The sequence below is a fragment of the Amborella trichopoda genome, chromosome 6 (genome assembly GCF_054954075.1).
Source record: "Amborella trichopoda isolate Santa Cruz 75 chromosome 6, AtrichopodaSantaCruz75HAP2 v2.0, whole genome shotgun sequence".
Taxonomy (NCBI): domain Eukaryota; kingdom Viridiplantae; phylum Streptophyta; class Magnoliopsida; order Amborellales; family Amborellaceae; genus Amborella; species Amborella trichopoda.
The window spans coordinates 5,223,312-5,249,349 of NC_142341.1; the positions used below are offsets into that span (position 1 = coordinate 5,223,312).

A 26,038-nucleotide genomic window follows, 5' to 3' on the forward strand; every position below is an offset into this window, starting at 1 on the left:
AGAGTTGCCTACTCCAAATACAGGACGTTATGGAATGCAGTTATGCACGTCTTATTTTTCTCTCGATTCATAACATCAACTTATACCTCTTCAACTATATTCACAACACCTCTCTCTCTCTCTCTCTCTCTCTCTCTCTCTCACCTCTCTCTCTCTCTCTCTGTTCCAACTATATTTGTACCTCTCTCTCTCTGTTCAACTATATTTGTAATACCTCTCTCTCTCTCTCTCTCTCTCTCTCTCTCTGTTCAACTATATTTGTAACACCTTTCTCTCTCACACACATACACACAACTTCATATTATCCTCTAGATGCTCAGCCTCGTGCGCCACGCACTTCTTCCCCTTGGCTTCCTCCCTGGATTCCTCTCTCTCTCTCTCTGCAAAGTGCAACCGGTTTGTCTCTTGTGTGCAGGAAAAGGGAAAATAGTGCACCCACCCCATTTTAAAAACCAGAAAAGAGGACCGGTTATGATTACATCCCCAACCCCTTCCTAATGAATAAATAACGAATCAATAAAGTATATATAGAAACAGCCCACAGTGGACCACTGAAACCCAAAATGTAAGAAGACTGAAGACGAGACAAATTGCAACAGGTGGATGCTGTGTTGGAAACCAAGAAGTCAAGCATGAGGCTTGGAAAAATTGGAATAAATAGCATATGAGAACGACAGTAAAGTGACAGCAAAGTAGTTACACTCTCTCTCTCTCTCTCTCTCTCTCTCTCTCTCTCAGTAAAGTGACAGCAAAGTAGTTACACTCTCTCTCTCTCTCTCTCTCTCTTGCACACAATATCCAAATATTACACAACCTCAAGCTGAAAAACAAGCAAGCCTGATAAAGAACAAAACACCGAGCCCCAAAATCCAGGTGTTTTAAAAGGGACAAGCGAAAGAAAGGAATTCAATAAGGCATAGGCTTCACTTTCAAATTGTAGCTTCAGAATCTGCATTTGGTTTTTGGTTTGAAGCATTACTAGCACCAGATTGATCGATTTCTTTGCGAGAAGCTTCCCACAGCTGAGCTTCGAGACCTAGCTTCCTAAGCTCCATCAAGCCACGCTCAACTGAACATAAAAGCAGTACACTTTAAATAACTGTAATGGTCGATTTCAGCATGAGAGAGATAGAGAGCAATGTATAATAAGAGAGAGAGAGAGAGAGCACCATGTGTCTTTGAGAGACAGAGCAATGTACAATATATGTGAGAGAGAGAGACCACGGTCTTTGACAGATGGAGAGCAATGTACAATGAGAGAGAGAATCCACAATTTTTGTGATAAGCAGATAAAGCTACAATAAGTATGAGGAGAGAGATCCATAGATTGAAATCTTCATTGAGTGTATAAGAGAGGCTAAATGTGGAAAGAGTGACATACGAGAGAGAGAGAGAGAGAAAGAGAGAGAGAGAGAGAGAGAGAGAGAGAGAGAGAGAGAGGGTTAAATGTGAAAATGAGTGACACACACAAAAGAGAGAGAGAGAGAGCCCTACAATGTGGATGAGACGAGAAGTCTTCAATGTATGCAAGAGAGGCTAAACATGAAAACCTAAGTGCTTTATATGAGACAGAAAGAGGGACCATAGCAATGGGATTTTGCTTCAATTGAAGAGAGAGAGAGAGAGAGAGAGAGAGAGAGAGAGAGAGAGAGAGAGAGAGAACAAGCTTAATGCAACTAAGAGATTATCAATTTGAATATCTATGAATATACGATTTAAGGGAAATACCATCAACAGCATCATGGGATGTTGGTGATTGACTGCTACGACTAATCCAAAACTGCAGTCGATCATCTGCAATATCCTCTTCCACCCCATGGGTTTTAGCTCTTCTCCAAAAGTATGTGAGCCAAGCCTTCACATATTAAAAAAATCCAAAACAAGTAAAACTTCATGCTCAAGAAGAAGAAACCATTAAGACTTTACCCAACGCATAGGAAATTTCAATTAGACCGGTTTAGGTAACTTCATGCATGCAAGGAACTTCCAAGGGAACATAAAGCTAAACAAGGAGTTTTCACAGACAGCGACTTATCTTGGAGCCATATTTCTATTAATGTAAGTTTTTTATGTTAGGTGAGTGAAATTAATGAGAATGGAATTTTGTTTCTTTTGACATTTTAGAGCACTATATTGATGATCCAGCATAACAAGTTCATTGGCCAAAAATTGTCAATAATCAAATAAGAAAATTTAAAAATTTAAATATAATGTGAACAGATGCAAAAGGGACGGTAAGAAACCCCTGAACTTCAAAATCATAAAGATAATGCCTACTTAGAGATTCCGACAGACCTGTTTGAAAAGCACATCCTCAACTTCCTCTTGGCTCAACTCTGCAAATAGATGCAAGTTTTGGTTTAGATCTTGACACCTTACCAAACTGAAATAATTACAGGAAATTTTGAATGTGGTACTTACCAAATGCCTCCACAAACTTTGGATCACCAGGTGAGCGACAATCTGATACAAAATATGAAAAAATAAAATAAAATAAAAAATAAGACTACATGTAAACATCAATATTCGTATGCCGTGCATATGACTAATTGTCCTACTGTTTTTCTCTTCTGATCAAGGTCACAGATAATAAGAAGGGAAAAGTTTATATAGAGCCGAGGCTCTAAACAATCAAATTTGAACCTATCTCAAAAATTTCACTAGAAGAGGTTGCTTTGATGCCCAAATATCCTCAAATTGATCATCTTGACATCAAGATGCATGGACATGAGAAAAAAATGGATTTCAAGTTTTGAAAATAGTGTATTTTGTAATGCATTTTTGGACAGTCAATTTTCAAGATTTTCAGTTTTTCATAGATCTATCGATCTACACTATTTTTTAAGCTTTAAACTTAATAAATAAAGATGAAAATATATTTTAAGGCTATCACAAATATTTTCAGTATTGAACCTACATTTCTTGACACTAATTGAAGGTAGGCTCTAATTTGATTGTTCAGAGCCTAGGTTCTATACAAACCGCCTAGGTTCTATACAAACCGCACCCTAATAAGAATACAAAGAACAAAGTTATAGGTGATCAAGGTCACATATAAGAAGAATACAAAGAACAAAGTTATAGGTGATCAAGGTCACATAGAAGAAGAATACAAAGAACAAAATTATAGGAAGTACACACTACAGCATAATGGAGACGATGGGACGTCATTTCATACACTCCAGAGTGTGGCACTGGCAATCAATACCTAGCTTTGCCCAGTGCAAAATGTCATGCACATCTTATTCTAGCATTTTATCGATTTCCAAAAGAAAATTGTAAATATTGTATCTGAAGATTCCTGTGAATATTTCAATCAATTGCATACATTTATTATACATAAGGAATTCATCATGATTTTCAGTTAATGAGAAACGACTTTAGACCCGTGATATTGCATTCTTACACTCCATTTCGCAAACATCTTATTGTGTACTAGAATACTGCAATTTGAGCCCCTATAGCATCATGTTTGAAAAATGTAAAACAAATAAAAGTTCCTTGACCCAACAGTTAAAAGAGGATGAAAGTGCCAAACATTGACAGCAAGACTAAACCTGAAGCTGAGCCAACCCGGACAACATTTGGACGCCGATGTTGAGCCATAGCAAATGCAACAGCATCCTCAACCTTAAATCAAACAGCATTACAACATAACATGAGAGAACTCTTTGCCAACACTAAATGGAACTATGAACAGAAAAATTTAGTGGCTTTTAGAAATAAAAACCTTGAAGAAAAAATATTTGTAACTCAAGCAAAACTAGAGCACTATAAAGAATGGTGCTTTCTTAAATGTAAATACTACACAAATATCATTTAATAATCAATATTCGTCATACTAAAGTAAACTCAAATTGTAGCTACAATTGTAATAGTCTGATCAAATTTGCAGATTTTCATTTTCAGGTAATAACTAGCAATAATGGAATTTAATAAATATAGGATTGCTCATATAGAATTTTGAATAAAATGCCAAGGCCTATAAATGTCATATTATGGCCCAAGGTGAGACAACATAGGAAGAAACACAGCTCCCTATGGTGCTAAATGTTAGCTTTCTGACAGATGTAATGAAACTATTCCTCGATTAATGAGAATAACATCATTTTCAATGCTCGATACTACAATTCATGTCAGATACCCTACCAAGCTTCCTAAAATAATCAGATCAACCGACGCTCTCAATGAGAAAAGTGACAACGCCTTCACACCAGACACTTGGCAAGGGATCTGGGCCTTATCTTTAAGATCGACAGGGAGAAGGCCTACGATCATGTCAATTGGGCCATCCTAGAAGAAACTATGGCCCGGATGGGCTTCAGGGAGCGTTGGAGAAAGTGGATGCGACGTTGCTGCTCCAGACCCTTCTTCTCAGTGTTGATCAATGGTATGCCCAAAGGTTACTTCCCTTCTTCAAGAGGGCTCCGTCAAGGAGACCCCCTCTCTCCCTTTCTCTTTGCCTATAGCTGCTGAGGTCTTCAGCCAATCTATCACCCGCATGTACCAATCTGGAAGGCCTACGGGCTTTAAGAGCAGTGCAAGGGGCCCTGTCGTCACCCACCTCCAGCATGCTGATGACACCCTTGTGTTCCTCAATGCCGAGCCCTAGGAGGTAGCAACCCTGAGCATGTTTCTCAAATGCATCGAGTTTGCAATGGACTTCAAGGGGAACATGGAAAAGTCCACCATGATCGGGGTGGGACTCTCTTCGTCAGAAACGAGATCTCTCATACAGCCACCATTTGGGTAATTTGGACGGAGAGAAACTCAAGGATTTTTAAAGGAAGCAAATGTGATGCTCCTGGTTTATTTCGCAAAATCACCTCTAATCTAGCCTTCTGGGCTTCCAATCACAAGGCCTTCAAAGGACTTCCAGCCTCCTCTTTCATATACCAGTGGAAGGAAATCTTACTATCCCAGTCGCCTAGGGTGCATAGACCGAGCAATTGGTCCACTCCCCCAGAGGGCCACACCAAGCTTAATTTCACAGGTGCTCATTGGGCAACCAAAGTCCTGCCGGAGTAGGTGGCGTCTTCCGCAACCACCTCGGCACTATTCTAGCCTGCTACTCCGAAAACATTGGTCACGCAAACTCCCAAATGGCAGAGTCCATCTCAAGCTTTTCAACCCCTCTTGGCCCCAACCACTCTTAGTCGAAGGAGATGCAAAAAACATCATATCCTGAGTTGCAGGCTCCGACCCCCCTCCCTGGTACCTAGCTTCAATCTTTGATGAGATTTCTCGTGTTTGCAGGGATATTGCCATCTCATGGAAGTATATCTGAAGGGAATCCAACAACATGGTGGATCATCTAGCCAGTGTTTCAAAAAGCGGACCACCCAGCGCCTGGGTGGCCGCCTAAGCGGTCCAGGGGGGCTGGGTGCATCGCCCAGGGCTACACACCAGAAAAAGGCGAAAATCTCTAGGCACCCACCTAGGCGCCCAGCTCTGGGTGGCTGCTCAGGGACTACGCCCTACTCAAAGGCTGAAAACACATTCAGTAGGGGCATTTTTTGTCCATTTTGTTTTTACTAAGGGGCCAAATTTGTTGTTTTTAGGTTTATTTGAAACCTATAACATATTAGAGCCCATTTTAGAGAGAAAAACCCCAAAAAACTAATTTTTGATGATTTCTTTAGGATCGAAGGGTTCTCAAAGTTATGAGAAGTTGATAAAAACATCACCCATTGATATTAGATTTAATTTTTGATGTTTTATAAATATATCAACGGAAAAGTTTATATAAGGTTGCAACCTTAAAATGTAGAATTACAGATGCACCTCAAAAATCTATCGGAAACGTTGTTTTAACGTTGAAAAATCCACCATTAATCATCTCGGCATTGAGATGTATGAATTAAAAAAAACAAAAAAGTTTTTGAGTCTCAGTGCATCTTGCAACACATTATCTAGACCGTCCATTTTCAAGATTTTCATATGCTTATAGATCTCCTTGATGTTAACCATTTTTGGAGTTTAAAATTTTCTAATTAGATATGAAAATAGATTTTAAGATAATACTAAAAAAATTTACAACAAAATTACATGTTATGATAAAATTTGGAGGTGCGCCTTAATTGGATTGTTTAAGGTTGCAACCTTATAGAAATCGCACCCATATATTAAAGGGTGTTTTAGAAAACTTTGAGTCCTTAAGATTGAGCAATCAAAGTAAGTGATTTTATTTTATTGCTAGTTTAAGTTTGTATTATTTGGAGATATGTTCTTCAAGATCTAAGGAGTGGTTATCCAGGTTGGAAATATGGCTACAACCAAGCTCCTAATGATAAAAATTGCATAAGATGCAAGTTTTGTAAAAATGATACAAAAAGGGGCATAAACCGGTTCAAGAAACATCTTGCCGGTATCAAGGGGGATGTTGCCCCATGTAAAAAAACTCTCGATGTTGTTAAAGAGGAAATAACCAACTTTCTGAGTCTTGCAAAAATGAAAAAAGATGAAAAATTTGCCTCCATAGCAGAGATTAGGTCCGAGGTTCGGGTCAGTTATGATGATGATGATAGTGATGAGGACGGGGAGGGATGTCAAGAGGTAGGACAATCCATTATTAGTGGGACGGCAAAGCGAGTTGTAATTGCTTCTGATTTTGGGAGTAAGAAGTCTCGGGTTATAGGCCCTAGGGATAGCTTTTTGCCCTGGCCTGACCCTGAGGTTGCAGGAGAGAAAACAAAGAAGCAAACCACCATTGAAAATAGAATGAAGAAGGAAAAGAGAGATAGAGCGACTTTTTATATTGCTACATGGTTTTATGAGGCGAGAATTCCGTTCAATACCGCTCGCCTAAGCAGCTTCTACGCCTTGTTAGCGGCAATTGGCCAATTTCAGCCTGAGATGAAACCCCCAAACCCCTACATGAGCTTTCACAACCTCTTTTCAAAAAAGCGGTGAGTGTCACGAAGGATGCTATTGAAGTTAAGAAGGATGCATGGGCTCAGCATAAAGTTTCTATTATGACTGATGCTTGGAATGATCGGAAGAAAAGAAAGATAAATTTTCTTGTGAATTGTACTTTAAGGGCAGTCTTTTTTAGGTCTATTGATGCTTCTAATTATAGCCATGATGCCCATTACATATTCCAAGTTATAGAGAAGGGAATCAAGGAGGTTGGGGAGCAGCTTGCTGTATAGGTTGTCACTGGCAATGCTGCTTCTAATGTTGATGCTGCTAATTTATTGCGCATAGCGTACCCTAGAATCTTTTGGACACCATGTTCAGCACATTGTATAATCCTCATGTTTGACGCTCTTGGCAATTTAACCAAGATATCAGGTGCAGTGAAGACGGCAAAGTCAGTTACGAATTTCATTTATAGCCACCATCTCACCCTCAGCATGATGCGTAGATTTACAAATAAGAAAAAGATTGTGAGGCCTGAGGTCACGAGATTTACGACCTGATACTTATGCCTAGATAGCATACATTCGATAAGAGTGCAGTTGAGGCAGATGTTTATCTCAGATGACTGAAGAATATGAAAGTGGTCCAAGGATCAGGTTGGGAAGAAAGTAAAATATATTATCCTTTCTAAGGCTTTTTGGCGAGGGATGAAGGGCGCTCTTAAAGTATTTTTTCCTCTTGTCCAAGTCTTTCGCATAGTTGATAGTGACAAGGCTTCTATGGGCTACATATATGAGGCTATGGAGAAATGCAAGAGAGCGACAGGCAGCTATAAGCCTGTTTGACAGATTATTAATAAGAAGTGAGATAGGCAGCTACATCTGCCATTGCATGCAGCTGGTTATTATTTGAACCCAACTTTTTTTTATGTTGATAAAGATATGCACACAAATGATACAATTATGACTGGATTTAATAAGTGTGTAGATGTGCTAGTCCATGATCCGGATATCCAGAATATTATATGTGTTGAGGAGCTAATAAATTACAAGTGCTCGTTAAAGTCTTTTGGGAGTCTAATGGCGATGAGGCAAAAAACCAAGATTGATCAAGGTAATAATATTCTTAACTTAAGTTCAACTGTTCAACTTCAAGTTATCAAGTTTCATTTCTATAATTCTATTATTTATTTATTATTTATTCTATATCTTTGCAGCCAATTCGTGGAGGCAACATGGGTGTAGTTCTCCAAATTTACAAAAGTTGGTCATTCGGATCTTAAACCTAACTACTTACTCGTCCGGCTGTGAGCGCAATTGGACTACTTTTGAAGGGGAAGGATAGTTTGTATTAATAATTTAGTACTTTAGTAGTTATTAGTTTTGTAGTATTACTATTATTAATATATTTAATAATTTTAATTATTTAATATTCATATTAATTAGTTTCATTTGATTTTGTTAGATTCATACAAAGAAAAAGAACAGGTTTGAATCAAAGAGGCTCAATGACCTAGTCTATGTCAAGATTCATCGATTCTTGAGGAATAGGTTTGCTAAGAGAGGTAAGAGTGACCCCCTCAGATAAAAAAATATAGACAATGTTATGGAGTGGTTGGTTGATGATGATAAGGTCGAGGGGCATGAAGGATTGACATGGGACATGGTCATGGATGCTTCAGGGACATCAGTCGACCCTCCTAAGGCCACTAGATCTTCTGCACAGAGGACGAGGGTGGAGGAAGAGGATGAAGAAGAGGGAGATTCAGAAGAAACAAAAGAGGACGAACAATATGTCAAGGAGGGTGACAACTCCGATGCATATGATGCAAATGTAGCTGACTCTACTTTTTTCTGATGATGAATGATAAATGATGATTAAACTTTAAACAATGGTTGAAGATTCTTTTGAGTCTTCAAGTATTACTTTCATTTTTGTTTTCTTCCTCTTGGTTGTGTATTGATAGTATGGTGGATAATAGATTTATAGTTCCACTGGTTTGGTATTTGGTAACTTCGTTTTGGTAATTTGGTTGGTAAATTTTAAATTTTAAATTTTAATTAGACATAGACCGACGTATGGTTATGCTTATGGAGTGTGCTAATGTGTAGTATACTTTTGAATTTTAATGTGTCCTAAATACATAATTCTTATATTTTATACACTATACCGTTATACTTATATTGTTAGAGACTATAGAATCCTTGTTTGTTTCTACAGGGCCGCCCAAGTTCTGGGCGCCCGCCTAGGCGCTAGGCGGCCTGGACTCCCCAGGCCGCCTAGTACTTTTTGAAACAGTACATCTAGCTAAAGATGGAGCGACAACTAATATCTCGGACCTATGAGTGATTGATTTCTATTTTAGTCTATCTTCATCTTTTTGTAAGGGCCAATTGTTGTGGCCAGTTCTTGGTTTTTATTCTACTTATCAAGGTTGGCTTCTTTTCTGTACAACGCCAGACCTCTTTTTGTATAGGAGTACCCTTCCGGGAAACTCTAATTCTTTTTTGGGGCAAGTGGCCTAGCTTGTGGGCCACCTCTGCCTACCCATTGCACTCAATCTTTTTCTCTTAATACTACAGTAAACAGTTTCAAAAAAAGAATGCAAAAGCGCATGAGTGTAACATGCGGCAAAGATTTTTGGCAAATCCGCAACAAAACTTTGAGTATCATGTAGGAGGTTCCCCTATGAAAAATAAGCCAAATAAACTAGTTGGGTTTTGAAGTTGTAGCAAAGTTGTGCATGCATGCACACATGCACATACATGCATGCACATGAGCTTGCATACATGCACACAATGCACACATGTACGTGCACACGCACACAGCACAAACATGCACACATAAGCACAATCCATAAGGGCCCGTAAAAATGAATGAGAAAATCCTAATTGCTACTAAAGTACTTTTGGCCCCCATCTCAACACAACTATTTCACCCAACTACCTGCCAAGGTCTTTACCTATACCAACTCCAACCTAAAACAGGCGTATCAAATGTCCCATCTAGATTCCTTCAAACAACATATCGATGTTTACATTTTTTTTAATAAAACTCTTGTTACAACTTCTTCAACTAAACATGGTAGAAGGTCCATTTCCTTCCATCTAATGACAATTTCCTTTTTATAGTTCATTAGGTGTTTAAAGAAGTACACATCAAGTTGCACTTACCCTATGACATGTTACAGGAATAAATATCAAGGCATAGCATAAAATATCACAATAATCCACATTTCACAAGAAAAAAGGAAAAATTCCAATAGAAGCCCTACATAATTATTATAGAACCTCAAACTAGTGAAAAGAGAATCTTTGAGAACTACATCATCATGAGTAACACAAAGATACCATATACATCATCATCATCATCATCATTTGAACTTTATCCCAACTATTTGGCGTTGGCTACATGAATCTTGTTCCACCATTCCGCTCAATCAAAGGTCATACCCTCAATTAGACCATAAGTCGCCATATCTTTTCTCATTACTTCCTAGATGTCCTTTTGGACCTTTCCCTTTCTCTTTTAGAGCCTTCCACTTGAATCAAATCGCACATCCTAACTTGTGTTGTTCTAGGTCAATACTATACATGGCCAGCCCACTTAAGTCTACTTCCCTCATCTTATCGCCTATTGGAGCCACCCTTAAGTTCTCTCTTATGTATTCATTCCGAATTCTATCTTTTCTTGTCTTGTCACTCATCCATCTCAACATCCTCACCTAGAAAGTATGTTACAATGAATGAATTATATTTTACAATGGATGAAAAGCTTTTAGGTCAACCTCTAAAACAAGACTCAAATGTTATGAAAGACTTAAATGTTATGCAAACTTACTCCTTATCAACAGATTATGAGCAGATCAAAAGCAAGAAAACAAAAATAACAAGCCAACAAAATAGACCAAATTACAGCTCAAGTTCAAAATGTTGATATAGAGTGATACCTTCAAAGATGCAAGCTCACGTAAACCCTTTTCAACAGAGAGCATGCTCTCAATATTCCCTTCTCCAGCTAAATCGCTCAAATCTCGTGCAAGTTTATCCCTTCTCTCTGGATCATCATTGCCTGTTCAATATGGTAAGCAAAAAAATTCAACATGCAATGTCCCAAATTCCCTAAATAAAAACTACAACCACATCAAATCAAAATGATTAATGTTATTCCAGTCAAAAATTTCCCATGATTAATTCCAAAAATCTTCTTTAGCAAATTTTGCAATTATTATAATAGTATAATAAAACACCAATTTTTAAAAACTAGCCTCGATTCCATGACTCTTCTTTCGCTTTCTGTCCAGCAGAGATGACAACTTCAAGAGGAAGGGGTGCTAAGGATGACCAATGCTCATGTTTCGGTCCTGCAATATCTCCATAAATGCCTACAAGGACAGAAATGGCAGAAAATTCAAGGAAAATGAATCATGTGAATCAAAACTCTCGAAAGTCTTTCAATAAATTACATTCATATTTAAAAGTAAGTAGAATATATGGAATATCTTTCAATCATAAAACAAGAACTTTCAGACTCATCCTTAACCAATCTAAAAGACACTAAGTAGCTAATGGCTAGACAATAGGACTATTGAGTTCTTTATACCACTATATCCAACAAGAAAATGTCTTAGTTTTTTGTGGCTAATGCACTACCATATTATAAACAACAGTACTAACAAAGATTGAAAGGCTATAACAAGACAAACAACACTAGACATTTATCGTAAAACTACTCGAAAGCTGGCCATGTTGTTAACTACTTGATCAGCATGTCTATGCCTAAGCCACACATGCATGACAATAGTAGTACCATTATAAAGAAGTCTATTATCACATCAGACAAACGCTCCACGCACCGAAGACAATCATTTTTGTTCTTCATGAGTTTATCACATTGTGCGCATCCCACATGGATGTCAAAAAGGAAATTCAAACAATGCTTCAAACAGTGTACAACTCCAAAGGGTCATCCCTAGACATTACCGATAACAACGGATGTAGATTACTTGCACCTGGGTTAATGTCCAATCCGCCCCTATTTATTTCAGTCTCAGAAATCTATAGCAAGAATGGACGGTTGATGCCCTTGGAGTAAGGTACACCCTACCCCGTAGGATTATACTGAGTGTTACAGAAGACAATCCATTTTTACCCTCGTGTCGTATGTTGACACATGTTGACATACCTAGACACACAACCAATATTCTGTCAGTGTGTCAGGAAAGTTATGGTAGTGACATAGCGAGTTGACAAGTTTATAACGCGTGTCTGAAATCCAGACATGGAGTATCACTATGTACTCAAAATGTTATTTCATTCATGGGTTTTGAACCCCGGACCAATTTTAGTAACAACAAAAGGGATAAGGACCACGTTATTAATAACACAATGATGTTTCACACATACAAACGCAAATATTATTTATACAATAATTTAAACATCATTTTAAAATATACATATTGTATTGTTCTTGCATAAAGTAAATTTTTTACTTTTACAAATTTTATTTTTATTTTTAATTTCATTTACTTTTCGGAAATCTATCAAAATACACAAGAGAAATACATTATTAAGCATTTTACACATTTGCAACCATTCCAACTCATGATCACATGTTTCTTGATAGGCATTTTGAAATTAAATTAAACAATATGGGTAAACTGTTAAATAACGACATGAATACAATTGAGATAATTAGGTGTGGCACCAATAGGCAATAAGATGAGAGAAAGTAGACTTAGGTGGGCTGGTCATGTGCAGCACAGGCCCAGTACAACACTTATTAGGAGGTGCGAGTTGGTTCAAGTAGAAGGCTCAAAAAGGGCAATGGGTAGGCCTTAAAGGGCATGGTTGGAAGTAGTGAGAAAATATAAAAGGATTTATAACCTCACTACGGGTATGGCCCTTGATCGAGCAAAATGACGGACCAAGATTTGTGTAATCGACCCCAATTAGTTGGGAAAAGGGTGTCATGATGATGATGATGATGATAAAATGTTAAATAATTCATCTTTGATGGGTCTTCCCATATTTATTTTATGTTTTTTTTTAAATTGTTAACCGTATTATGTATAAAATAAAAGGGTTACAAGAAGAAGTAAGATACAAAAAATAGGCTGAGCTGAAATTGGGTGCTCTATACAAAAACCCACAAGGGCCCCAAAAAGTGGTAGGCGACCCTGCCGTGGGACCGTTTGAGGCGGCCTCCCTAGCCAAGAGGGCGGCTTCAGAATTAGCTTCCCTCTAGATGTGTTTCTAGGATACTGAGAGAGAGTTGCTGATATGCAAAATTTCATCAAAGATCTGAGCCAAGTGCCATGGGCAAGTACACTGATATATATATATATATATATATATATATATATATATATATATATATATATATATATATATATATATATATATATATATATATATATATATATATATATATAATATGGGTGCAGTTTGTATAGAGCCGAGGCTCTAAACAATCAAAGTAGAGCTCACCTTCAAATAGTGTCGAGAAATGTAGTTTCAATACTGGAAATATTTGTCATAGCCTTAAAATATATTTTCATCTTCAATTATAAAATTTAAAGCTTCAAAAATAGTGTAGATCGAACAAACCTATGAAACTTGAAAATCTTCAAAATTTACAGTCCAAAAATGCATTATATGCACTATTTCCAAAACTTGAAATCCATTTTTCCTCATGTCCATGCATCTTGATGTCAAGATGATCAATTTGAGGATATTCGGGCATCAAAACCTTTTTTAGTGAAATTTTTGAGGTGTGCTCGAATTTGATCGTTTAGAGCATTGACGCTATATAAAATATTTCCTTCTATATATATATATGGGTGCGGTTTGTATAGAGCCGAGGCTCTAAACAATTAACATAAAGCACACCGTCAAATAGTGTCGAGAAATGTAGTTTCAATACTGAAAATCTTTGTGATAGCCTTAAAATATATTTTTATTTTTATTTATAAAATTTAAAGCTTCAAAAATAATGTAGATCGAGCAAATCTATGAAAACTTGAAAATATTGAAAATTGACGATCCAAAAATGCGTCACAAGATGCACTATTTTCGAAACTTGAGATCCATTTTTTTTTAAAGTCCATGCAACTTGATGTCAAGATGACAACCTTTTCTAGTGAAAATTTTTGAGGTGGGCTCTAATTTGATTGTTTAGACCTCGGCTCTATATAAACTTATATATATATATATATATATATATATATATATATATATATATATATATATATATATAGGATGATGTAATAGTATAAGTTGAATGTCCCAAATTGAATCTGGGCCGATCTGCGATCACAACCTCATTTCGTAATATATTTTCAATATTTTGTTTACAAATCGAAATCCCATGAGATTTGAGGTGTACATTTTTCTCATCAAGGAGCGCCTAAAAAAAATATCAAAAAAATCATTCACAAAAAAAAAAAAAACCAAAATACCCCTGAAAGTTTCTGGGGTATTTTGGTCAATTTATTTTTTACGATTTATTTTCTTGATATTTTTATTAGACTCTCATATTTTTAAAGAATAAAGCTCAAATTTTCAAATGATTTGGATTTGTAGAAAAAAATTAAAATTAAAATACGAAATACAATCGTGACCATTGCGAAGTTATTACGAAGGTTAAATGGGATGTGACACGGACCTCCAAGGATGCTATTATCCTAGCTCTTCCGAAGCATGCTTAACTTCTGTTGGGTTCTGGTGACAATAGTGCTGGTATAACTACTACTTGTTCAAGGAACATATAGCTTATCCAACAAGTCAACCAATCATATCAAAGCAAACAATTATTGGTAATTTCATCACTTCTAAGTGGAGTACTGATTATTCAACCCTTCTGTTTTCTGTAAGTAGAGCACAAACCGTTGACTGCTATCTCTTTCTATAAATATGCATGGCTTCTTGGCTTACCATTCAAGAAGTTCTATGTCCTTATTTAAGGTTCTTGAACCCAAGATAAAGCATCATGTTCCAGGTGCATATAACTGTTCATTTTCCCTAAGGAGGTGCCATTTTCTTTAAGTAGGTGAGTGAATCTGAAAGGGTTCTACAATTTTATTTTTCCTTTTTTTGGTTCTGTTCAAGATAATGAAATCAAGCAGAAAGAAGAAGAAATCAAGAGTAGATGGACCGAAAAGCAGTAGCACCCTCAAAAAAAGACAAACACAATGGCAGTAAGTCATTACCATGTCGAACAGATAAACCCCAGTAGCGAGCAAGCCAACATCTCTTGAGAACAACCTCCTCCTGAGATAGAAATCACCTAAAAATCAATCTATGCATTAAAACCACAATTATTACTAGATAACCAATAATGGTGCAAGATAATAGAGCTGTTCTAGGGAAAAAACAAACCATCTCTTCTTCAGTCAAAATCATTCTATGAGTCATTGAGCGGAGAGATTTGGCCTCTGATTCAGCGTCTCGAAGCTGTTCTTCAGATGCCATAGCCTCAGCCCTCGCAGCCTGATCCAAAATACAAAAATATTGATGAACATTGCACAATATATCCTCAACATTAGTGAAGGCAGATAACCTGATAAATAGAACGCAATAGAGGGTAGCAGTGCACAGGTAAATCGTGCAATTCACCTCTACTTCGTCTTTAAGTTTTTCAATTTCTGAATCCTTGACATCTTTGTTTTCCTTTTGAGCTTTAAGAGCAGCCTGGGTCAAAGAACAGAACAGAATACTAGTGATACCAGTCCAGACCGAAAAAAGAAGTTAAACTTGTAGTATCTTTCCCAACTAATGCATTCTCACCTCTTTGCATGAAAAGTTGATGTTAGATGGAGATGCAACAAAAACTTCTCTTGACAAGAAATGACCACCATAACGAACTCAAAAAAAAAAATCACCGGGTCACTAATTTCTAATTTAAAGTTTCCGTCTCAAATTTGAATCATTGTGATCTAGGACCCACCCATAAGGACTTCAGATAGATATCTTTTACTATGAATCAAGTTGTTTAGGTTAAATCAGTTACTCTTGGAGAATTATCCAACGAATTAATCAGGTGCCATTTCAAAGAAAAGATTATTGATTAACAGGAGGCCCTTGTGCACAGAATTAACAGCAAAAGTTTTACATTAAAAGGCTCTAAGTTCAATAGCGCAGAGCACAAGCTACTTTCCATGTACACATTGATTCAGGGTTTCCTTTTGGGATAAGAGTTTAATGTAGCGCATCAAGAAAAGATATAGAGAACCGACTTCTGGTTTGTATATGTATGATCATGTGAATTTGAAAATTGAAATAATTGTTGAGCACGTAACAAGCTTAAAATCCTTATTCAGAAGCTATTTTTTATCTTATAAACTACTCACTTAACAAGCTTAAAATCCTTATTCAGAAGCTATTTTTTATCTTATAAACTACTCACTTAACAAGCTTAAAATCCTTATTCAGAAGCTATTTTTTATCTTATGAACTACTGATAGAAATAAATCACATAGCACTGTACTGAGCATATACTCAATCATATTCAATCTTGTTGCTAATGAACCAAGCCACGAGGATCTCATTAATATCCATTTATGTAATCCAATGAATCACTTGTAATAATCATGTACCAGACCTTTGAACCAGATTGATGTCCAAATCATTCATTATCACAAAATTATAAGACCCAAGCTAGGTATAAATCAAATTGTCAGTCAAGGAAATTACCTCTCTTTGTCGAAGAGCTGCCTCCTTTCTGCCAATAAATCACATTGACGTCATATGGTGAATATTGATGTATAATAGCCAACACATGCAACAGAAAATGCTACCTGCTCAACAGTCGTGCTTCCAGTGATACACCTTCACCAAGTGAAGCGACCTATAAAGAGAACAAAAAATGCTGTTCAGATAAAAGAAAGCAAGAAAACTAAGAAAGCCCTTGAAAGTTCAGAATTAAGACATTGAGACTTCATTTTGAAATGGAGAACTAATAACGTCATTAAATAAACTGTATTCCAGATAAGCATTATCTTGTTGGCAGGGGGAAGAATGTATTTTTCCAATAGCAATGGCAAAGGCTTTAGCCAGATATAATAGCTCATCGTCTAGATATCCATGGCAACTTAATCAGCATAGAGCCATATAAAAAAGGTCAGAAAGGAATAATAATAATAATTCATAGGAAAAATGATATAGTGAATTCTTCATATACCCTTGATGAATTTATAAAAGGTGCACTTTGAATAGTTCCTTTGACTGGATATTATGAGAATTGACTGAAACACAGGATACTACAACACCTATGGTCTCTTTTTGGCTCTAATACCTTTAGGGCTCTCTTGTTACCAGAAAAACCATGAATTGGTTGGAGCGCATTTTCAATGACAGCATATTCATGGCTCGAGTGGGTGTGCCATTTAATAACCGAAGCAAGTGTCTGCCACGCACAAAATGTCATTACTTTAAGTGAGATAAAAACTGAGAACACCAGTTTTCATCCAACTCACTTACTAAGGGGTAGTATGGGTGTGCATTCCAAACTGGGGGTTAGTTACATAACCACAATGTATTTACTCGAACAAAATTATACACATGCATTTTAGTATAGTTTACATAGGCACAAATGTTTTTTCAGTGTAGTTGAAGAAATAGACTTTGAATCGTAATTTAAGGGATTAGAAACCAAAAATGCCTATCGAAGTTTACGTTTCAAACTAACTACTATAATTTATACACAATGGAGAAGCCCCAAAATATGTTTATGGTTTCTCATGGAGGTTCTGAAATAAAACTCATTTACAGCACTTCAACAATTTTTTAGTTTTATTAGCTAACTTTATCAGCTTAAAGTGAAGAGTACAGTCAACTAGCCTCAGGCTAGAGAAAAGTACAAGGAATGAAGTAAGTGTGGAACCAAAGACATAGAGAAAGGAAGAAAAGATGAGAGAGAAGAAAAAAAGGGAGAAAACATGAGAAAGATGTCAAGGCAACATCTCAACTTGAATTGTCACTGCTCTATACTACCACAAAATCCCATCCCCTCATTGGCCAAGGAATCAACCTCTACATTAGACTTCACTACAACAACTCATTCAATGAAACAAGTCCATATCATCATTAACCCTCTAAATATGCATAAATTTTTAAAAGATCAGGATATTTTTACAGCAAAGCTTCATCGTGCTATAGCATGAGAAATTGAGAACCAGTAGGGTGATTATAAAACCTGTAGTGCAAAAGGATTCAAATGAATAAATGACAAACAAATGATAAGATATCAATAATGGCACCTGTTTCTCAAGCTCCCTGGCTCTAGCATCTGCTTCTTGACACCTCTCTTCTGCAAGTCGAAGCTGGATAGAAAATTTCAATAGAAGTGTATGTGCATCAGAAAATAAAAAATTTTCGGGCATAGGTAAGTACACGAGAATAAATCATTTTCTTCCAATAAAAGCTGGCATTATCAAATATTCTTTGGAAAAGGAAGTGATACACACCTTATCGAAAAGGTTCTCATTCTCTTCTTGTAACATATCAAGCTGTGAAATCAGCCCAAGTCAGTTAATCACAATACAAAAGTATAAGGAAACTATGCATAGTCACTGATATTGATATTGCACTTTTCAAGCATATTTGCCCCCCCCCCCCCCCCTTCCAGAAAACAACCACAAAAAAGAAACCTACACTTGGAAAGTGTCATACCTCATCTTGTAGAGCAGAAGCTTCACGTTGATTTCCAGCATCCCGAATTCCAGCTTCCCGTAAGTTTACATGTCCAACATCTCGTGTGAACCTAGAAATTTAATTGGCATCTTAAATAACTCCATCACAGAAACAGTAGTTTCCGGACTATTAAGAATAACGAACAAAATATAGGATATACATTACATGAAGAAAAATACACAGGCAGGGCACAACCATCCATAGTTCCATACAATCATTGGAGATAAATCATAGTTTTCCATGAATGACAATCATCTTCATACTGCAGTTCATGTCCAGTGTCCATCTTGAGAACAGACATTTGATTGCCCTACCTGTCTATTGTATGCCATAATTTCTATTTCTATGCCATACTGTCCCTAACATAACCAACAGTATACTAATTAGCTGTCTCATGCCTCATATCCCATTTCATGATAAACTAGTAAAATAAGATTTGCTCATCAGTCATCCTCAGTATGAGAAAATAGATAAGATTGAAATAATAAAAAAACACCCTTAGGGTTATAAATGACAATACTATCCCTGATTGCAATCGTCCTCGATAACAGTAATACAGAACTAAAACCCTCGTAAATTCCACAACAAAGAAATAGAAAGGTGCATATAACTCTCTCGCAACAATAACTCAAACTATAGCATGTATAGAACTGACATTTCATTGATGTCCAGTTTGGATGCAGTTTATAAGTTGCTGCATCAAGCCAACCAAGTCCCCTTGATTTACTACTATAGATAAACACGCCATATGCCTTAGATAAGCATGCCACACCGAGCATGAACGAGAAGGGTCCGGATGTATATATAGCTGCACAATCTGTGACTTGGCCCTCAGGATTTAGTCTATCTCTGATAAGCATTGAAGACGTAATGCAAGGGATAGTCAATGCTGTAGAGTACCTTTGCTCAAAATAAATCGCAATCCACCTTACTATGCTTCTTTCCTATAACAGAAAACAGGAATAGCGAGCAAAGGGGTAGAGAATTACATTTACATTTGGAGTCTAGCCATTAGCGCCTAAAATAAGATGCTCTCCTAAAATATACAAGAGCCACTCATAAATCGCCTGGAATGATTGCATCTAAGGTCTCAATATGTATATGCAGTCAATTGAAGATAGATAGAATATGATCTGTGAAGTGATATGAAACAAGTCCATAACCCAGCATTGATTTGATGCACTTGAGAATTGATTACTGACTCTCATGTGCGATATCAATGATCAAGGAGACTGCACAAACTGAGAAAAAGAAAAACCTTAGATGCATGAATATGCATGGTCTAGTAAAGGAAAAAAGAGAAGCCCATGTGCGATATCAATGTTCAAGGAGACTGCGCAATCTGAAAAAAAGAAAAACCTGAGATGCATGAAATATGCATGGTCTAGTAATGGCAAAAAGAGAAGCCCACCAATTAAACACAATAAATGCAATGGAAATTGAATGCCAAAAACCATCTAGGAAAATTTTCTTTTAACTCTGCTGCAACCAACTGATCAACTTTGAAAACAGTTCATTTATCCAGCATTTTCCATTTTGACTTAATCCAATGCTACTTCATGCAACACATGGTTACAGTTTTTTACCTTCATTAGGTAATGGACATCTCAACAAATTCTGCTAAACTCAGTAAAATGAAGAGAGTTACAGTCAGCTAAGATTTCAATAACCAAAATCTCCAAAAGTAGAGTGAACACGATCAATCACTAAATCTCAGAAATTCTCATTAACAAGCTACTTATGAGAATCTAACAATCCAGATAATTAATGTCATCTCTCTAAATGACAAGGTCAAATCCAAAACCTTGAGACAGCAACAACTCCTGAAGAATAGAATCAGACAGTAACAACCTTCCCGGTAATTTTCGAAATAAGAAAGAGACCTTGTTGGAGGAAATAAAAGAGTTGGATCCCATGAAAGAATATAAAAACATAGTAACAGCTGAAAGGACAAGGAGGATAGAGACCAAAGCAAAATTTCAGAATATCCTCAAATAGGAGGAAATTTTTTGGTACCAAAAGTCTAGAGTAAAGTGGCCTAGAAAAGGGGACAGGAATGCCGTTTTTTCCACCAGATTGCAAACTCTCGTGGGAGAGCAATTACTATCCTCCAAATCAAATGAAGGAGATAGAATCCACGAGGAACACACTGTGATTGGTAGGGTAATTACTAGGTACTTTGAAAAGCTCTTCTCTGCCTCCATTCAGGCTGATGCAGAACAAGATGATTCATATTTTTTATTATTTTTTAATTAATCTCAGGAATGTATTTAAATTTTCATATCTTTGATATCTTCTGTCAATTCTACAAATTGTAGGCTAAGCCTAGAATTTCCAACATTCCTTTCCTTCAGCTGCCTGGGGAGAAAGCTGATTGGGGGGTGAGACCACTTTCAGGAGATGAGATCTGGAATGCAGGGGCGGACCTAGGTCAAGACAAGGCTGCAAGCCCTGATAACTTCCTAGTTTCCCTGCTCCATAAGATTTAGAATACCCTGGCTCCCATTGTACTTGCTTTTTTCCTCCAGGTTCTTTCAGAGAGGTACAATCAATAGTGGGTTGAATGCTACATCCATAGCTTTAATATCTAAGTTGGAGGGGCAGGGGTGTTGAAAGATTGCAGGCCTATACGCCTGTGTAACAGCCCCTAAAAAGTAATGCTGAAAATGCTGGTTTTTCTTATGCGATTAGTTTTAAACCATGTCACCTCTCCCACTTGAGAGGCCTTTGCACAGGATTGCCGAATCTTGGATGGTGCTTTAATTACTCACAAAGTTATTCACACCAGATGCCAGGCCCTATTCTTAAACTCTAAGTAAGACAAGGTTTATGATCAGGTGCACTGGGAAATCCTTGTATCAAGTGCAACATTTTACGGGTTCCAGCAGAAAATGGAGGTCTTGGATCGGGGGAAGCATTTCATCCCCTTGGTTTTTGGTTATAAACAATGGACCACTCAAAGGTTTTCTTTTCACCACCCTGAGATCCCTCCACCAAGCAGACCCATTATCCCCATTCTGGTTTGCCATTATGGCTGAGTTTTCAGCCAATCCATCTCTAAAGTTTTCTAATAGAACATGTTTCAAGGCTTCAAATCAGATAGGAAGGGCCCCTATATAAGCTAATCCTCCATATGCAGATGACACCTTAGTCTTTTGTGATGCCAACACATGACAAATCTATCAATTTCAAAAACAAAAAACACATGACAAGTTGACAACTTGTGGTTGTTCCTCAGGTGTTTGGGATTTACAAAGATTCAAAATAAAAATGGAAAAAAAGCAAACTTATGGGGGTCAGGGTAATGCCTGGAAAAAGGAATGGAATTGGCCAAGAGACTCGGTTGATGCTCTACCCTTTAGTATAAAATCTCCCTCTTTGCATTGGCAAGCCACAGAAGGCACAATGAGTTACGGTGGTAGAGTGGTTCGAATGTAGACTAGAGGCTTGGAAGTGTAGATTCATGTCCCTAGGAGGCAGAATCACCTCCATCAAACTGTCAAAGTGACACTTACAATTATCCCAGTTTCTCATATCGCTGTTTAGAATGCCGATTCCCATCTCAAGTTGCTTAGAGGATTTTATAAGAGACTTTCTGTGGTAGGCATGGAAGGGAACTTGTGGCATCACGTTGTCCAACATAGGTATGGGCTTGATAACTATTGCTCGCTACTGAAGGGCTCAGCCAAAGAAAATGATTTTGGAGCTTGCTAAGAGATATCTCATCATAGTCAGGTTTTGTTGCTAAAATCTGATTCAAGGTTAAGGGAGGAGGAGATAGGTATGCGGAAGGATTTGTGGAAAGGCGACTTTACCTTGGAGACAGTATCTCCAAGGTTATTCTAAATACCAATGAATCAACAGGCCACGATGGCCCAGTCCCACAAAGTCATCAGTGATCAGCTGGTCCAGTCCCCCAGGTTGAGGAGGGTATTTATCGGACTATAAAATACCAAGAGTTCGAAGCCCTTGGACCTACTAACATCCCATTATATATTGTAGTCGGGCAGGGACAGCATTGTTTAAATCCCTGCCTCTAATGGCTCCATTTCGCTGCATCTAATTCCCGAGCCCTCACCCACAGTCCTATCCCCTCAATAGTAGCCTACAAAGCTTGGTTCTCCTCTGCCCCACTGAAGATGCAGTCCTTCAACTGGTTGGTCCTATCGAAGAAAGCCATGACATGCAACCAATTACATGGGAAAAATCTAGAACTACCAACTGCTGTGTAAGGTGCAAAGAGGCAGAGGAATCAATCGACAATCTCTTTTCTGCCCAGTGACAAGCAAAATATGGGCCTCACGGCTAAAGATCTTTGGGTGGGGGCATACTACCACAATCAGTTGAACAACCATTCTTGGCATACTTCTCCCTCCTCGGGCTACTATATTGGAAACAGGGGTATAAGATCTTAGAGAGCCGATAGTCTCCAGTGGAGAGTTGAGGATCAAATCTTTGTTGACATGATCTTTGGGCAAGAAATATAATGTGTTTTGGACTTTCTCCATGGAGAACTCCACAACAAACTGGAAGGCTGCTCTAGCCCTATGACAATTCAATGATCATACCACCAGATCCTGCCAGAGCCTGGGTCGTCAAATTGAAGGTTCATAGCTGCTCACTCAACAAATTTCGCCAAGCAGGATCAGAGGACAGTTTAGAAACAACTTGATATGGGTACTGTTGACGTCCTCGGCTCCTATTGAGACACTGCTAAACTCTACAACTGCAGAAGAGCTGGCTTTCTTGGAAGGATTGAATGAAACTTATCCACAGTAGATGAGATCTCTCTCTTTATGTCAAAGGAGGCCCTACTATGTTAACTCTTGGGCTTCAACGGCAGCCCCTTGTCCCTGGCGATTAGAGCCTATATTCAACAAAATATTTGGGATCACCAAATCATAGCAAGTAACATTTCAGCATTCTTGGAGAGAGGCAGAGATGGCAGCGGATGCCTAGCAAAAGAAGGAGACCGTGGGCCACAATTTTGTTATTAACACAGCCAACTATCTGGGCTTAAATCATAGTGGAACTCCCTCCCTCCCTCCCTCCCTCCCTCCCTCCCTCCCTCCCTCCCTCCCTCCCTCTCTCTCTCTCTCTCTCTCTCTCTCTCTCTCTCTCTCTCTCTCTCTCTCTACCCGGCTGTGAACACAGCCTTCTCACAGTTTTGTATACAGAACAGTGAAATTTAACCTCTTATTTTACTTTAACAGTGACACCTAACCTCTTATTTTACCTTAATACAATAGAGATAATTACATCCAAAAAAATAAAATAAAACCCAAACCTCAAGAAAAATGATGTAGCAAAATAAGTTTTCCACATTCCAAACAATTGCGTACCTTCTATCTCTACGAGTGTCAGAAGGAGGCTCTACTGGTGGTAGTTTAACTGGTGGTAGATTTGGTGGTGCCCTTAGAGTTGTCCTACTTGGGGGAACCAAAGGTGTTGTACGAGTAGACATTGATGGTCGTCCAGCTGATGTAGAACGAACAGATGGAGTATGTTCTGCAAAGTTCCGACCTAGCTAATAGAAAGGCAAAAACTGACCGATAAGTCAAGACATATTGTCGGGTAAAATATATTCCTAACTTCTATGAGGTAAATTTATTATCTTAACTTTTGATACATCCAAAAAAAAAGTTTAAATGGTAGGTCAAGGTATATAGTCCCTCCATTAATAAAATGGCAAATGGAATAAGTGTTTAACAGGTAAATGGAATAAGTGTTTAACAGATTTCCCATGCATAACAACCAGTTAAAGAACTGACAGATTGTCAGACCATTAGGTGCTACATAATATACACAAGAATGCACCTTTCAAATCTAAGTAGCACTCTTCAATATGAAAGCATCACTTCTAAGGGAAAAACTCCCCACCAAGGGTTTACTAAGATTTACGAGGTATCTGCCTTTCACAAAAGAATGCAGACCTACAATGAAACCACTTGGAAGGTCATTGAGGCCAGCTTATAACTACAAACTATGAACGTAATTGGGAAGAATTAAACAATCCCAAATACCCAACAGCAAATTGCAATTGTCGTATACCATCGAAACATTCCTGGCAATCATGGACAGAATACCAAATAGGATTGCAAACCAGAGCCCAAGCACCCAAAAGTTCACTTTCCTTGTTGAACAAGCAAGCATGAGACCCAACCTCCCAAGTGCTGGCCTTCCTTGCTGTACTAGAAAGTATGAAGACCTACCACTTGAAACCGGGCCTCATTTTCAGTCAATTAGGTCAGTTTGTGCTATATGTAATTTGTCACCTATCCCTTATTTTCCTTTTCAATTCCATTTATCAGGTTAAGTAATTCCAATCAAATGTTACTTGTTCAGGATTCAAAAATGAAAAGGAAAGAGCATCAATACATCTTGGTGTTGAGAAAATATGGTTTCTTCAAACAATTTGGAAAGAAAACAAATTCACACTTAGCACACAGAAGTCTAGACATGAAGCTGCAACGAGAAATACTGTATAACTCAGTGATTTCCCTCAGAGGAGCATTTTGCACTTATACATGTGTAAAATTGTTTGTTCATACAGAAAGCCTAGGGTGTCCAAACCTAAGAGCCAGTTTCATATATCTAGGGTGCATAAAATACTTTGCTACTTAGAAGACAACTGACATTCTCTTTTATAGTTAGCACACGCAGAAAATAAACTCCAGCTTTCTTTGAAAATCAGAACCCCAATCAAACAGAACCAATGAGCCAATATATCATTACACGCGAGATCCTACTATACTTTGATAATCTTAAAAGAATCAAATCATTCAGATAAATAAAACTGAAAAAGAGATACAGCCAAGAACGTTAATAATTTATTTGAACTTGATCAAAACCAAGGAATTCCTCAACAGAACTCAAAGCAAGAATCCCAATTTTCTTAGACTCAGACGAATTGCATTCCATTAACCATCCAAAGAAACCCAAAATTTCTCCAAATTACCAAAATCAGAAAGACCAAATCTCTCAACCTAATTCAATCCAGGAAAACCCAAAAAAAAACCCCTCCAAATGCAATAATCAAAACCTACAACCGAATCCAATCCACGGAAAACCCTAAATCCACTCCAAATCCCATACGCACAAAGATCTAAAACACCAAAACCCGAAATTCAAGTCCAAGAAGAATACCGCAGGTGAAGGAGACCGAGTAGGCTTCAAAGAAGAGAGCCCACTGTTGCTGTTATTGTTTCCACTGTATAGTGAACTGTATCTAAAATTGAGATCGTCATCTTCATCGTCATTCTCAGTGGTCTGGGACGCCATGACTTGAGCCAGCCTCTGAGCAGCTGCTTTTGCTGCAAAATTCTGAGTTCTCTTAACGTTAGAGATCCCTGCACCACTCGATGCAGAGCGAGAATGGGAATGAGCAGGAGACATTGCAGGAGAAGATGAACCACTTGATGCTGAGCTCCCACTCTTTTGACGGTTGTATATCGGACTACCTGCCCTCCTGCGATCCATTTATATTT

General features: G+C 37.7%; 1 protein-coding gene across 4 annotated transcripts; it reads right to left on the bottom strand.

The window, feature by feature from the left end:
- Positions 1-635: 635 nt before the first annotated feature.
- On the bottom strand, positions 636-26,038 carry LOC18434395 (coiled-coil domain-containing protein SCD2). Of its 4 annotated transcripts, none has more exons than XR_016058384.1 (17): positions 25,698-26,038; positions 23,894-24,078; positions 18,531-18,621; positions 18,326-18,367; positions 18,119-18,181; positions 16,658-16,707; positions 16,554-16,581; positions 15,477-15,551; positions 15,240-15,350; positions 15,071-15,147; positions 11,129-11,245; positions 10,811-10,932; positions 3,558-3,630; positions 2,422-2,463; positions 2,296-2,336; positions 1,729-1,855; positions 636-1,069 (listed from the first exon to the last, which is right to left on the bottom strand). XR_016058384.1 is itself a non-coding variant. In XM_020667388.2 (17 exons), the coding sequence occupies exons 2-17, from the start codon at positions 24,013-24,015 to the stop codon at positions 930-932; spliced, it is 1,305 nt and encodes a 434-aa protein (XP_020523047.1). In that variant the 5' UTR covers positions 24,016-24,074; positions 25,698-26,038; the 3' UTR covers positions 636-929. The 4 variants fall into 4 exon arrangements, 3 of the variants coding, with proteins under 3 accessions (XP_020523047.1, XP_006844529.1, XP_088726681.1); XM_020667388.2 differs by having other exon boundaries at positions 15,071-15,131; positions 23,894-24,074; XM_006844466.4 differs by having other exon boundaries at positions 15,071-15,131.